Below are 15,109 nucleotides of genomic sequence, written 5' to 3'. Positions count from 1 at the left end.
GCTACACTGCTGGGCCACACACACACACACACACACACACACACACACACACACACACACACACACACACACACACACACACACACACACACACCGTCTACACACATCCATGCATGCACTCACATACACCATCTTCAAATACACATACACACACATTGCACAAATACACACACACACATAGGTCTCTAGGCTTAGAAATAGAACCCGTACAACCACCACCTCCCTCACACACACACACACCCTTCCTTGGGCCGCTCCGTTTCCTGCTTAATTCCCCCCCCCCCACACACACACACACACACTTCCCCTGCGCCCCCCTGCCGCCGCCCCGCCGGCCCATTATCGATCGCCCGCCTCTCCCCGCGCCACATAAATAATCGACAAGCAATTACCCGCCCACTCCCGCTGCCCCTGGCTTTGTTTGGGAGGCACAGCAGCCAGCGCCGGTGAAGAGGGGGGAAGGAGGAGGGGAAGAGGAGGAGGAGGAGGAGGAGGAGGAGGGGGAGGAGAGGGTTGCAGCAATGATTTTTAGTGGGGTCCTAGTTCAGCCACATATACACACACAAACGTATAGGCTACACACATGCATGCACACAAACACAAACAGCCCCCACTCCCCCAAACACACTCACACACAGTATATTGTAGAGTAAAATACCAACATCAGATCCAAGCGAAGGGGAAAGAGGAGGATGGAGAGTGAGGAGGATGGAAAGAGAGGAGGATGGAGAGAGAGGAGAATGAAGAGAGGAGGATGGAGAGAGAGGAGGATGGAGAGAGAGGAGTATGTAGAGAGAGGAGGAGAGAGAGTATGTAGAGTGAGGAGGATGGAGAGAGAGGATAATGGAGAGAGAGGAGGAGAGAGGGGAGTATGTAGAAAGAGGAGGATGGAGAGAGAGGAGGAGGATGGAGAGAGAGGGGATGTAGAGAGAAGAGGATGGAGAGAGGAGGAGAGAAAGGAAGATGGCGAGAGAGGAGGATGGAGAGTGAGGAGTATGGAGAGAGAGGGGGATGGAGAGATGCGGATGGAGAGAGAGGGGAATGGAGAGAGAGGAGGATGGAGAGAGAAGTAAGGAGAGAGAGGGGGGATGTAGAGAGAGGAGTATGGAGAGAGAGGGAGAGAGAGAGGGGATGTAGAGAGGAGGATGGAGAGAGAGGGGGATGTAGAGAGAGGGGGATGTAGAGAGAGGGGGATGTAGAGAGAGGAGTATAGAGAGAGAGGGGGATGGAGAGAGAGGAGTTTGGCGAGCGAGGGGAAGAGAGAGGAGGAAGGAGAGAGAGGGGGATGTAGAGAGAGGAGTATGGAGAGAGAGGGGGATGTAGAGAGAGGAGTATGGAGAGAGAGGGGATGGAGAGAGAGGGGGATATAGAGAGAGGAGTATGGAGAGAGAGGGGGATGTAGAGAGAGGAGTATGGAGAGAGAGGGAGAGAGAGAGGGGGAGAGAGAGGAGGATGGAGAGAGAGGGGGATGTAGAGAGGAGGATGGAGAGAGAGGGGGATGTAGAGAGAGGAGTATAGAGAGAGAGAGGGGGATGGAGAGAGGGGAAGAGAGAGGAGGAAGGAGAGAGAGGGGGATGTAGAGAGAGGAGTATGGAGAGAGAGGGGGATGTAGAGAGAGGAGTATGGAGAGAGAGGGGATGGAGAGAGAGGGGGATATAGAGAGAGGAGTATGGAGAGAGAGGGGGATGTAGAGAGAGGAGTATGGAGAGAGAGGGAGAGAGAGAGGGGGAGAGAGAGAGGAGGATGGAGAGAGAGAGGGGGATGTAGAGAGGAGGATGGAGAGAGAGGGGGATGTAGAGAGAGGAGTATAGAGAGAGAGAGGGGGATGGAGAGAGAGGAGTTTGGCGAGCGAGGGGAAGAGAGAGGAGGATGGAGAGAGAGGGGGATGTAGAGAGAGGAGTATGGAGAGAGAGGGGGATGTAGAGAGAGGAGTATGGAGAGAGAGGGAGAGAGAGAGGGGGAGAGAGAGGAGGATGGAGAGAGAGGGGGATATAGAGAGGAGGATGGAGAGAGAGGGGGATGTAGAGAGAGGAGTATAGAGAGAGAGGGGGATGGAGAGAGAGGAGTTTGGCGAGCGAGGGGAAGAGAGAGGAGGATGGAGAGAGAGGGGGATGTAGAGAGAGGAGTATGGAGAGAGAGGGGGATGTAGAGAGAGGAGTATGGAGAGAGAGGGGATGAGAGAGAGGGGGATGTAGAGAGAGGAGTATGGAGAGAGGAGTATGGAGAGAGAGGAGTATGTAGAGTGAGGAGGATGGAGAGAGGAGAATGGAGAGACAGGAGGAGGGAGATAGGGGGATGTAGAGAGAGGAGGAGAGAAAGGAGGAGAGAGAGGAGGACGAAGAGAGGAGGATGGAGAGAGAGGAGTATGTAGAGTGAGGAGGATGGAGAGAGGAGAATGGAGAGAAAGGAGGAGGGAGATAGGGGGATGTAGAGAGAGGAGGAGAGAAAGGAGGAGAGAGAGGAGGATGGAGAGAGAGGAGGATGGAGAGAGGGGGATGGAGAGAGAGGAGTATGGAGAGAGAGGAGGATGAGAGAGAGGAGGATGAGAGAGAGGAGGAGAGAAAGGAAGATGGAGAGAGAGTAGGATGGAGAGAGAGGAGTATGGAGAGAGAGGGGGATGGAGAGAGAGGAGTATGGAGAGAGAGGAGGATGGAGAGAGAGGAGGATGGAGAGAGAGGAGTATGGAGAGAGAGGGGGATGTAGAGAGAGGGGGATGGAGAGAGAGGGGGATGGAGAGAGGGGGGGTGTAGAGAGAGGAGTATGGAGAGAGAGGAGGATGTAGAGAGAGGAGAATGGAGAGAGAGGGGGATGTAGAGAGAAGGGGATGTAGAGAGAGGAGTATGGAGAGAGAGCAGGAGAGAGAGGAGGACGAAGAGAGGAGGATGGAGAGAGAGGAGTATGTAGAGTGAGGAGGATGGAGAGAGGAGAATGGAGAGACAGGAGGAGGGAGATAGGGGGATGTAGAGAGAGGAGGAGAGAAAGGAGGAGAGAGAGGAGGATGGAGAGAGAGGAGGTTGGAGAGAGGGGGATGGAGAGAGAGGAGTATGGAGAGAGAGGAGGATGAAGAGAGAGGAGGATGGAGAGAGAGGAGGAGAGAAAGGAAGATGGAGAGAGAGGAGGATGGAGAGTGAGGGGGGATGGAGAGAGAGGAGTATGGAGAGAGAGGAAAATGTAGGGAGAGGGGGATGTAGAGAGAGGAGTATGGAGAGAGATGAGGATGGAGAGAGAGGGGGGGTAGAGAGAGAGAGGAGTATGGAGAGAGAGGAAAATGGAGAGAGAGGAAAATGTAGAGAGAGGGGGATGTAGAGAGAGGAGTATGGAGAGAGAGGAGGATGTAGAGAGAGGGGGATGTAGAGAGAGGAGGATGAGAGAGAGGGGGATGTAGAGAGGAGTATGGAGAAAGAGGGGGATGGAGAGAGAGGAGGATGTAGAGAGAGGAGAATGGGGAGAGAGGGGGATGTAGAGAGAGGAGTATGGAGAGAGGAGTATGGAGAGAGAGGAGTATGTAGAGTGAGGAGGATGGAGAGAGGAGAATGGAGAGACAGGAGGAGGGAGATAGGGGGATGTAGAGAGAGGAGGAGAGAAAGGAGAGAGAGAGAGGAGGATGGAGATAGAGGAGGATGGAGAGAGAGGAGGATGGAGAGAGAGGAGGATGGAGAGAGAGGAGTATGGAGAGAGAGGAGGATGAGAGAGGAGGATGAGAGAGAGGAGGAGAGAAAGGAAGATGGAGAGAGAGTAGGATGGAGAGAGAGGAGTATGGAGAGAGAGGGGGATGGAGAGAGAGGAGTATGGAGAGAGAGGAGTATGGAGAGAGAGGAGGATGGAGAGAGAGGAGGATGGAGAGAGAGGGGGATGGAGAGAGAGGGGGATGGAGAGAGAGGGGGATGGAGAGAGAGGGGGATGGAGAGAGGGGGGGGGTGTAGAGAGAGGAGTATGGAGAGAGGGGGATGTAGAGAGAGGGGGATGGAGAGGGGGGGGGTGTAGAGAGAGGAGTATGGAGAGAGGAGTATGGAGAGAGAGAGGAGGATTGTAGAGAGAGGAGAATGGAGAGAGAGGGGGATGTAGAGAGAAGGGGATGTAGAGAGAGGAGTATGGAGAGAGAGCAGGAGAGAGAGGAGGATGAAGAGAGGAGTATGTAGAGTGAGGAGGATGGAGAGAGGAGAATGGAGAGAGAGGAGGAGGGAGATAGGGGGATGTAGAGAGAGGAGGAGAGAAAGGAGGAGAGAGAGGAGGATGGAGAGAGAGGAGGTTGGAGAGAGGGGGATGGAGAGAGAGGAGTATGGAGAGAGAGGAGGATGAAGAGAGAGGAGGAGAGAAAGGAAGATGGAGAGAGAGGAGGATGGAGAGAGAGGGGGATGGAGAGAGAGGAGTATGGAGAGAGAGGAAAATGGAGAGAGAGGGGGATGTAGAGAGAGGAGGATGAGAGAGAGGGGGATGTAGAGAGAGGAGTATGGAGAAAGAGGGGGATGGAGAGAGAGGAGTTTGGAGAGAGAGTGGGAGAGAGAGGAGGAGAGAGAGGAGGATGAAGAGAGGAGGATGGAGAGAGGAGAGAGAGAGGACTTTGTAGAGAGAGGAGGAGAGAGAGGAGAATGTAGAGTGAGGAGGATGGAGATAGAGGAGAATGGAGAGAGAGGAGGATGGAGAGAGGGGTGATGAAGAGAGAGGAGGAGAGAAAGGAGGAGAGAGAGGAGGATGGAGATAGAGGAGGATGGAGAGAGAGGGGGATGCAGAGCACGGAGTATGGAGAGAGAGGAGTATGGAGAGAGAGGAGGATGGAGAGAGAGGAGTATGGAGAGAGAGGAGGATGGAGAGAGAGGAGGATGGAGAGAGAAGGGGTGGAGAGAGGAGGATGGAGAGAGAGGGGGATGGAGAGAGAGGAGTATGGAGAGAGAGGAGGATGTAGGGAGAGGGGGATGTAGAGAGAGGAGTATGGAGAGAGAGGGGGATGTAGAGAGAGGAGTATGGAGAGAAAGAGAGAGGGGGAGAGAGAGAGGAGGATGGAGAGAGAGGGGGGTTGTAGAGAGAGGAGGATGGAGAGAGAGGGGGATGGAGAGAGAGGTGTTTGGAGAGAGAGGGGGCGAGAGAGGAGGATGGAGAGAGAGGGGTAAGTAGAGAGAGAGGAGGATGGAGAGAGAGGAGGTTGGAGAGAGAGGGGGATGTAGAGAGAGGAGGATGTAGAGAGAGGGGGATGTAGAGAGAGGGGGATGTAGAGAGAGGGGGATGTATAGAGGAGGATGTAGAGAGAGGGGGATGTAGAGAGAGGGGGATGTAGAGAGAGGGGGAAGGGATGCAACGTTGATAATGCAAACTAGCACAGCCTATTGACTTTCACTTTCCTTCCCCTCTTTTCACAATTGTTGTTCTTTTTTTATTCCCTCTCTTTATTGCAGAGTTCAGTTGTGTGTCTCAGGAGGAGTTAAGATATGCAAGAAAAACATTTTGATGACACACTTGGAACGATGAACACAAGTGTGTAACAGTACAAATATAAGCACCCCCAACTTTCATTTGAGAAGTGGGGGGGGTCACCATTTTATTTGTATTTATATATATATACAATTTTACAAATAAAATGGTGACCCCCCCCACTTGGAGGCGTCCGCATGGTCCTAAAGCACACCGTCGCCTGGTTGTGTATCCCATTCCAATGATAAAACTAGGGGAGGAATGCCATTTCAGATCGTCACCCCCGTCCCCAGTAAAAGCTGATAGGAACATACACCCACATAGAAACACACACACCACAACCCAACCACCCTATCTCCCTGGCAGCACCACCACTGCCCTGCAAATAACAGGAATATTCCACATTCAAAAATAAAGCCTACATCCTCCTCTATACATACTGCATGCATGTGTATGTGTGTTTCTGTGTGTATGTTCCTGTACGTGTGTGTGTGTGTGTGTGTGTGTGTGTGTATGTTCCTGTACGTGTGTGTGTGTGTGTGTGTGTGTGTGTGTGTGTATGTTCCTGTACGTGTGTGTGTGTGTGTGTGTGTATAATAATCATTTGGTGGCACTTTTATTTGTTCTGTTACACACTTGTTTTCATCGTTCCAAGTGTGAAATCAAAATGTTTTTGTTGCATATCTTAACTCCTCCTGAGACACCCGCAGGGAGTAGGGTCGTGGGCATTGTCACCAATGTCCCCCAGTGCCCCGCCTTGTTGGCTCCAGGAGTCCAACCAGCAACCTTTAAGTTACTGCCCCAATGCTGGAACTTGAAGGCTACCATTGTGTGTTAGCCAGGCCTACCTCTCGGTGTAGTGGGCGTCTCTGTGCTGGGGCAGGCCCTGTTTGCGTCTCTGGCTGGACGAGCTGCCTGCCGAAGGGAGATGGGCCTCCAAACCCCCTGTGTTCCTCACTGCTGCCAGGGCCTCCTGGCGCACTCGCAACAGATCTAGAGAGGGGAGGGAGGGAGGGAGGGAGGGAGGGAGGGAGGGAGGGAGGGAGGGAGGGAGGGAGGGAGGGAGGGAGGGAGGGAGGGAGGGAGGGAGGGAGGGAGGGAGGGAGGGAGGGAGGGAGGGAGGGAGGGAGGGAGGGAGAGAGAGAGAAAGTTAAGCATAACTGGGCATAAGCAGTTCTATGTTCAACTCAAGGGAAAGAGAAAATCACAGCTATAAATTTCATTTCCTACAGCTTATATCTCATCCTAAAAGTGTGTTTTCCCCCCATTTCATTCGAAATGCATGGAGAGTGTTTAAGGTTTAGCTGAACCTGGAGTGGTGCAGTACAATTGAAATGTGCTTCCTTTTGTGATATAAGTTGAGGATGTGTATGAACGGGAGGTTTCTATCATTTTCTGCAGTTATGTGGAGTGAATGACTGTGTCCCAAAATGGCACCAACAGGGCATCTCCTGTTCATAACCTGACATTCTAGAAACACACACGCACATGCGCGCACAGGTCCACATGTACACTACATACTGAACAATAGCACACACACACAAAATAAAGAGACACTGAGTACCTAAATGCTGGCACACTCATCGGAAAACACTCTCAAAACAGAGACACGCACACAAACTTGCTTTTCCCCCCTCTTTCTCTTTCTCTCTTGCTTCCACACATTTACATCATTTTTTTTAGACATTCAAAATGAAGTTATATCTGGTTGGATAGAGAGAGAGCAAATTATATGGAGAGAGAGAAAAGGAGAGAAAAGGAGATGGATAGAGAGAGTGCAACTACCATGGAAAACTGGAATCTCAGGCAGCTGGAACCAGGAAGTCTTGGCCTTTGTTCCATGTTAGGACAGGGGAACTTCCCACATGGCCAAGAGGATCCATATTACCATGTATCTCTTCTCTCTCTCTCTTCCTCCCTCTGCCCCCCTCCCCCCTCTCTTTCTCACACATTCTCCCCGTTCCCCTCTTTCCTACTCTCTCTCTCTCTCTCTCTCTCTCTCTCTCTCTCTCTGTCCCACTCTCTTTCTCTCTCCATCATTATCAGCCAGGCCAGGCCCCACCACGAGACAGGGCCTCTAATGAGAGGCTGTTAAAGAGAAAATCCATCCTGCTCTCTCCCTCTATCTTCACCCCCCTCTATCTATCTCCCTCTCTATCTCCCTCTCACACTTTCTCTCTCCTCCCTTTTTTAATTAGATCCCGTGGAAGCCAGGGGCCATTTCCGCCGCTGGTGTGTGTGTGTGTGCTAGGGCGTAGAGCGGGTGCTAGGGTCGGGGGTGGAGCGACAGATATTAATGTGGCCCAGCACAAGAGTATCGATCTGCTTGATGCTGTGGGGGACTCGACTGGCGGCAGACTTCACCTCTAGATATAGGTCCCTCATGTTGACAATGGTCACCCAGCCCCCATCGATACTGCCTGGACTCTACCAGTCCCTATCTACACTGTCTGGACTCTACCAGTCCCTATCTACACTGTCTGGACTGTAGAGAGACCTAGGCGAGAGAGGGGATTCAATCTTAACATGCTTTTTTGGCTATGAACCTTTTAAAGGCGATGTTCCCACATTCACAGAGATCATATATATATATATGTATATACACTGCTCAAAAAATAAAGGGAACACTAAAATAACATCATAGATCTGAATGAATGAAATATTCTTATTAAATACTTTTGTCTTTACATAGTTGAATGTGCTGACAACAAAATCACACAAAAATGATCAATGGAAATCAACACTCAAATTTAAAGTGGAAAACCACACTACAGGCTGATCCAACTTTGATGTAATGTCCTTAAAACAAGTCAAAATGAGGCTCAGTAGTGTGTGTGGCCTCCACGTGCCTGTATGACCTCCCTACAACGCCTGGGCATGCTCCTGATGAGGTGGCGGATGGTCTCCTGAGGGATCTCCTCCCAGACCTGGACCAAAGCATCCGCCAACTCCTGCACAGTCTGTGGTGCAACGTGGCGTTGGTGGATGGAACGAGACATGATGTCCCAGATGAGCTCAATTGGATTCAGGTCTGGGGAACGGGCGGGCCAGTCCATAGCATCAATGCCTTCCTCTTGCAGGAACTGCTGACACACTCCAGCCACATGAGGTCTAGCATTGTCTTGCATTAGGAGGAACCCAGGGCCAACCGCACCAGCATATGGTCTCACAAGGGGTCTGAGGATCTCATCTCGGTACCTAATGGCAGTCAGGCTACCTCTGGTGAGCACATGGAGGGCTGTGCGGCCTCCCAAAGAAATGCCACCCCACACCATGACTGACCCACCGCCAAACCGGTCATGCTGGAGGATTTTGCAGGTAGCAGAACGTTCTCCACTGCGTCTCCAGACTGTCACGTCTGTCACATGTGCTCAGTGTGAACCTGCTTTCATCTGTGAAGACCACAGGGCGCCAGTGGCGAATTTGCCAATCTTGTTGTTCTCTGGCAAATGCCAAACATCCTGCACGGTGTTGGGCTGTAAGCACAACCCCTACCTGTGGACGTCGGGCCCTCATACCACCCTCATGGAGTCTGTTTCTGACCGTTTGAGCAGACACATGCACATTTGTGGCCTGCTGGAGGTCATTTTGCAGGGCTCTGGCAGTGCTCCTCCTGATCCTCCTTGCACAAAGGTGGAGGGTAGCGGTCCTGCTGCTGGGTTGTTGCCCTCCTACAGCCTCCTCCACGTCTCCTGATGTACCTCCATGCTCTGGACACTATGCTGACTGACACAGCAAACCTTCTTGCCACAGCTCGCATTGATGTGCCATCCTGGATGAGCTGCACTACCTGAGCCACTTGTGTGTGTTGTAGACTCCGTCTCATGCTACCACTAGAGTGAAACACCGCCAGCATTCAAAAGTGACCAAAACATCAGCCAGGAAGCATAGGAACTGAGAAGTGGTCTGTGGTCACCACCTGCAGAACCACTCCTTTATTGGGGGTGTCTTGCTAATTGCCTATAATTTCCACCTGTTGTCTATTCCATTTGCACAACAGCATGTGAAATTTATTGTCAATCAGTGTTGCTTCCTAAGTGGAAGTGTGATTGACTTGGAGTGACATTGTGTTGTTTAAGTGTTCCCTTTATTTTTTTGAGCAGTGTATATATATATTTTTTTAACCTTTATTTAACTAAAGGCAAGTCAGTTAAAGAACAAATTCTTATTTTCAATGACGGCCTAAGAACAGTAGGTTAACTGCCTGGTTCAGGGGCAGAACGACAGATTTTTACCTTGTGAACTCAGGGATTCGATCTTGCAACCTTTTGGTTCCAAGTATAACGCTCTAACCACTAGGCTACCTGACGCCCCACTATTCTCAATAAACACTACATATAGGACCCACCTACGCTGCTTGTCACCGAAAACCCTTGCTAACTTTTACAGGTGCACAATTCAGAGCATCCTGTCGGACAGTATCACCGCCTGGTACGGCAACTACACCGTTCACAACTGCAGGCCTCTCCAGAGGGTGGTGCGGTCTGCACAATGCATCACCGGGGGCAAACTACCTGCCCTCCAGGACACCTACAACACCCGATGTAACAGGACGGCAAAAAGATCATCAAGGACAATAACCACCCGAGCCACGACCTGTTCACCCCGCTTCCATCCAGAAGGTACAGTACAGATGCATCAAAGCTGGGACAGAGAGATAGAAGCTGTTGTTCAATCTCAAGGTCATCAGATTGTTAAACAGCCATCACTAGCACAGAGAGACGGCTGCCTACCTACAGACTTGATATCATTGGCCACTTTAATAAATGGAACACTAGTCACTTTAATAATATCACTTTAATAATGTTTACATATCTCGCGTTACTCATCTCATATGTGTATACTGCATACTGTATCCTTCACTATCTATTCTTTACTATCTATTGCATCTTAGTCACTCTGTCACTGCTCATCCATATATTTTATACTTATATATTCTTATCCCATTCCTTTACTAGATTGTGTGTATAAGGTTTTGTTGTGGAATTTATTAGATATTAGGTTTTGTTGTGGAATTGTTAGATATTACCTGTTAGATACTGCTGCTCTGTCGGATCTAGAAGCACAAGCATTTCACTACACTGGCAATAACATCTGCTAACCATGTGTATGTGACCAATAAAATGTGATTTGATTTGACCTAATTATCTTATTATATGTCGGCTCAATCTGGAATTACCTTTAAATGTCAAACTCGCTATGATGCCGATCTACTACTGATCGGATTGAATCCCTGCCCTAGGCAGGGCTGGAGCAAAAGCCTGCATATTCAGGAGCTCTCCCAATCCCACCCCTCTCTTTCTTTCTGTTGTGGCAATGGGCAGATATAAAAGTGGGCAGAATCTCAATTTCTCTCTCTCTCTCTCGCTTGCTCCTGCTCTCTCTCTCTCTCGCTACATTATTCTCTTTAATGTAGGGTAGAGTAGGGTCACCTGGGGATATGCCCTCCAAGGGGGAACCAGCCAACCAAAACTATACAATGGAGAGGGGAGGAGGGGTAGGATGGGGTATAGAAATGGAACAGAAATGGAGAGAGAGTGAGAGAGATGGGAAAACAGATGGACAGACAGACACATAAACAGAAAGGTAGACACACACTCACTCAATGACACATACAGCCACAGACATGCACTGACACACACACACACACACAGTTATTGTGGAAGGTCCCACTCTGGACCCATCCTGCTTATCACTCTTTTGTCCCATCCCAGTTTCCCTGCATCTTTTCACAAATTAGGCAGAAATCCCATCCATTAAGCTGTTCTCCATGTGAGACTGTTAGTTATTCCCGTTATTCCTGTGAAACAGCCACCCTATTCCCTACATATGGGCCCTGGTCAAAAGAATAGCACTATATAGGTAATAGGGTGCCATTTGGAATGCAAATCAGGGTCTTTCTGCTTCTTATGCCAATGGATAAACAAGTAGATGCAATGATGGAAAACAAGAGCCAGAGGAAGTGAGTTCCCCCAAGGCTGTTGACTATGGGCATTTGGAGATGTGTTCCAACCATGTGATCATAACGACTAGATGGTAGACAGTGCAGCCCCACTTGGAGAGAAACAGAAAGAGGTACAGGAGAAACAAAACATGAGGCCCTCTTTCATCTTCCATGTCTACGTCCTTCTACTTTCTCTCCTCCAAATCTTCCTTCCTTTATCTTCTGTCCTTTCATCATAACAGAGAGAGAGAGAGAGAGAGGAGAGACGTGAGAGAGGAGAGAGAGAGGGCGAGAGGGAGGCGAGAGAGAGAGAGAGAGAGAGCGAGAGGGAGCGACGAGAGAGAGAGAGGGGAGGAGAGGAGAGAGGAGAGAGAGGAGAGAGAGAGAGGAGAGGAGAGAGAGACGAGTAGAGAGAGAGAGAGAGAGAGAGAGAGATGGAGAGAGATGGAGCCCCCCTGGCCACTTCCACTGCCCCTCTCCACCCTGTCAGGTCCAAGGAGAGCCCCCCGAATCAACACCTAATGCACACACACACACACACACACACACACGGCTCCATCTGGCCCCCTTCACACACACACTTTCATTTTCAGTGGCCTACACTTCAAATACATGAAAGGATGGTCTGCGGGGACCAAGGCGAAAGAGAAAGTCATAGAGAGGAAAAAAAGAAAAGGGGGCGAGGGGGGGAAAGGGAGAATATAAAAGCACCCGTGTGCTTGGAGAGGGAGGTGTGTGAGAGAGGGGCTGGGGGGCAGGAGAAGGAGGGAGGGAGGGAGGGAGGGAGGGAGGGAGGGAGGGAGGGAGGGAGGGAGGGAGGGAGGGAGGGAGGGAGGGAGGGAGGGAGGGAGGGAGGGAGGGAGGGAGGGAGGGAGGGAGGGGCCGACCGGAGCTCAGGTCAATGTCAAGGGGGCTCTCACTGGAGCGATTCAGATCAACCTCTCCAGGAAGAAACAGGGCCATCCCTCCCTCCATCACACCTCCACTCTATCCCCTCAGAGGACAGGAGAGAGACAGAAAGAGGAAAGGAAGGGGGAGGGGTGGTACAGTGTCGGGATGCGTGCTCCCCTGTGCGACGAAGTGAGAGTTTTTTTATTTTTTTACAAAAAAATATGACTATACTCAGGGAAAACCAATTAGTTGCTTAATTAAAAGAGCTTGGGGGAGGGGAGAGAGGTGGAATAGTTTAATATAACAGAGTGAAATAGAAGAGGAGGGATGGACTGATATAGGTGCTGTAGGGTCATAAACTTGGCAACTCAGAAAAATCTGTTTTCTCTGCCTAACTTGGGGGGGGGAGAGGCTTGTGTGTGTGTGTGTGTGTGTGTGTGTGTGTGTGTGTGTGTGTGTGTGTGTGTGTGTGTGTGTGTGTGTGTTTTAAATGGCACACATATATGTATATAATTTCCTGGTTATTACTGCCAAAAGGCAAACACATCATTAATGAATCCTCAACATTCACCCTGTGTCTTTTACTTGTCTTGCGCTAAGGAAAGGCAAGTCTACCTCTTTCACTCATCTCTCTCCATTCTCTCCCTCCTTAAAATCTTCTTTTCTCTATCTCTAATCTTCTTCTCTCTATTTATTTATTTTACACCTGGAAGGACTTCAGTAAGTCTGACTGTAGACAAAAGGAAGTGTGAGCAGAAAATAAAGGATTCAAACTCAGAGGGAGGAGGAGGAAAGAGAGAGAGAGAGAGAGAGAGAGAGAGAGAGAGAGAGAGAGAGAGAGAGAGAGAGAGAGAGAGCGAGAGAGCGAGAGAGCGAGCGCGAGCATCCCCACGAGACGTCTGCATTGCGCCACAGTGTCCGCCTTTAAAACAGGGAAGGAAAAACGAAGAATACTGCACCTTGGGCCATTAAACCCCCAGAATGCACTACACATCAGCCTTAATTCTTCTCGGATGCAGGGGAAGGCAATTAAAGCCTTTATTGGCTTCACCCCTTAGATTTGCAACCTGCAATTAAATATCATTACTAATCAAATTAAAATAAAAGTAGCTCAAACTATGATTGGGGTTGGGATGTGAAATTGGTTAGATTTATGCTACTGCGATGAGGGTCGTAAAACCTGGCGGCAATTAACCTTTTCACAGGTGAGTTCCAAATATCTCTAATGGTAGCTCCAGCGTGAGTTGTTTTATGCACGTGAGGCACTCTCTGTTCCAAAATGTGATTGTTATGCAACAGGACAGTTAACCCGCGCTGCCCTCAAACCAAGGCACGCTGCCTGCTAATTATCTATAGGCTATGTTTCAACTTGTCTCTTTCAAATGATTTTTAACAAGTTTTATTTTCTAACAACAGCTCCTCATTAATTCACATAGAAGTAGCCCATTTCACTGGGCAATTCATGTTTGAGGCTTTACTGAGCCGAGAGAACTTCTCTCTTCGAAGAGAGCCCAAGCACTTCCCCAAACTTTTTGCCCCTGGCACATTTCCTGGCTGGTGCTCGCATGGCCTTCATTGATGTTTTCCTTGCAAATAGCTAATAACTGTGGACATGTGTGCGTTCCTATCAACCTAAGTGCCTTATTTTCTGTATATCATGTTGTCATTTCTATGGTAGCATACCATATGTATGTATGTATGGAGCATAATGTATTTACTGTTTTATTCACATGTTTTCAAGTACTGGTAACAAATCATGCATTCTGATTCTTGCGTAGATTGTAATGGATACATATGATGTGTGTAAAATACTTTTTTTGAAGGTTGTACTGATTATGATGAGCTAATGCTAAGCTATTTGCCTGCTATGTGTGGCACCATGTTTGTTGACATTATAAAATGCATTCTGGATGTCACGTAAACGTCTGTCAGACCAAAGATGTTATTTACAAAATGAGGTGAAGGGATGGTTCACTCATCTTTCGAGTAAACTTCCAGAAGTGAATGAAGGGAAGTGAATGATCGTAGACGACACACCCCCTTCAACATGCAATCTGCAAACAGACCAAACTCATCTTGTCTCCTCTTCTTATCTTTGGTTGACGTGAAAAAACAAACATGGCGGTATGCACAAACTACCCATCGTTGGATTACCTTCGATTTTTAGAAAGTGTTTTACTCAATTATTTTGATCAATGGTGAGCTCACCCGTGATGTGATGAATTGTAAATAGTAGTTGCTAATAGCCAATTCATATTATAGTTACTGTCAGCCGAGACTTAGCTAAACATGACCGCTTGTGTTAAGTAAATCATTTTCTGGTTTGTATGATTGTGTAATGCTGTCGCTACTTCTGTGAATGTTTGAACATTGCATTCATAAATAAACGGGTCACATTTAGGACATAACTTTGTAAGGACTGTGTTTGTGCAAAATGTTTCTGTGAAAAAACAGTGTGGCCATCTCAAACACTGACTGTTGCGTCAGTCGAAACTGGACGTTCAAAATAAGCATTCCAATCACACCGGCTTGAGCATATGCACCCCTGTGTTGAGACGTGTCAATAGGTTAATGATACATTGTTTTAAAAATGGAGGGAAGGTTAACCAATGATGTCCCGCAAGTTTAAAGGGGCAGTGAAATGAAAATACACCCCGTCACATAAAAAAATACAATTAGGTGACTTTTTTCTTCTTTTTTGAGGTGATTATTCTTCTTTATGAGGATTCTTCCATTTCTCCAGTTCCAACCCAGTGAATTCATTGTACCATAAGTTAGTGCCTCTATCCATTTCAACCTCAGAACAAAAAGAAAGAAAAAAGATGCGTGGTTCCTATGGAGATTTACAAGGTTGGCTGGCAGCCAATG

General features: G+C 48.9%; 1 protein-coding gene across 3 annotated transcripts in view; it reads right to left on the bottom strand.

The window, feature by feature from the left end:
- Positions 1-15,109, bottom strand: part of LOC109907955 (sterile alpha motif domain-containing protein 11) — a 91,595-nt gene that overhangs the window by 15,088 nt on the left and 61,398 nt on the right. For all 3 annotated transcript variants that reach the window (XM_031794125.1, XM_031794124.1, XM_031794126.1), the window contains exon 7: positions 6,255-6,399. In XM_031794125.1, coding sequence (XP_031649985.1) covers positions 6,255-6,399 — 145 coding nt within the window. The remainder of the gene's footprint in view (positions 1-6,254; positions 6,400-15,109) is intronic.

Source organism: Oncorhynchus kisutch, linkage group LG17, assembly GCF_002021735.2.
Source record: "Oncorhynchus kisutch isolate 150728-3 linkage group LG17, Okis_V2, whole genome shotgun sequence".
Lineage (NCBI taxonomy): Eukaryota > Metazoa > Chordata > Actinopteri > Salmoniformes > Salmonidae > Oncorhynchus > Oncorhynchus kisutch.
Note: the sequence above shows the minus strand (reverse complement) of the source record. Positions and strands in the feature narration are given on the sequence as shown.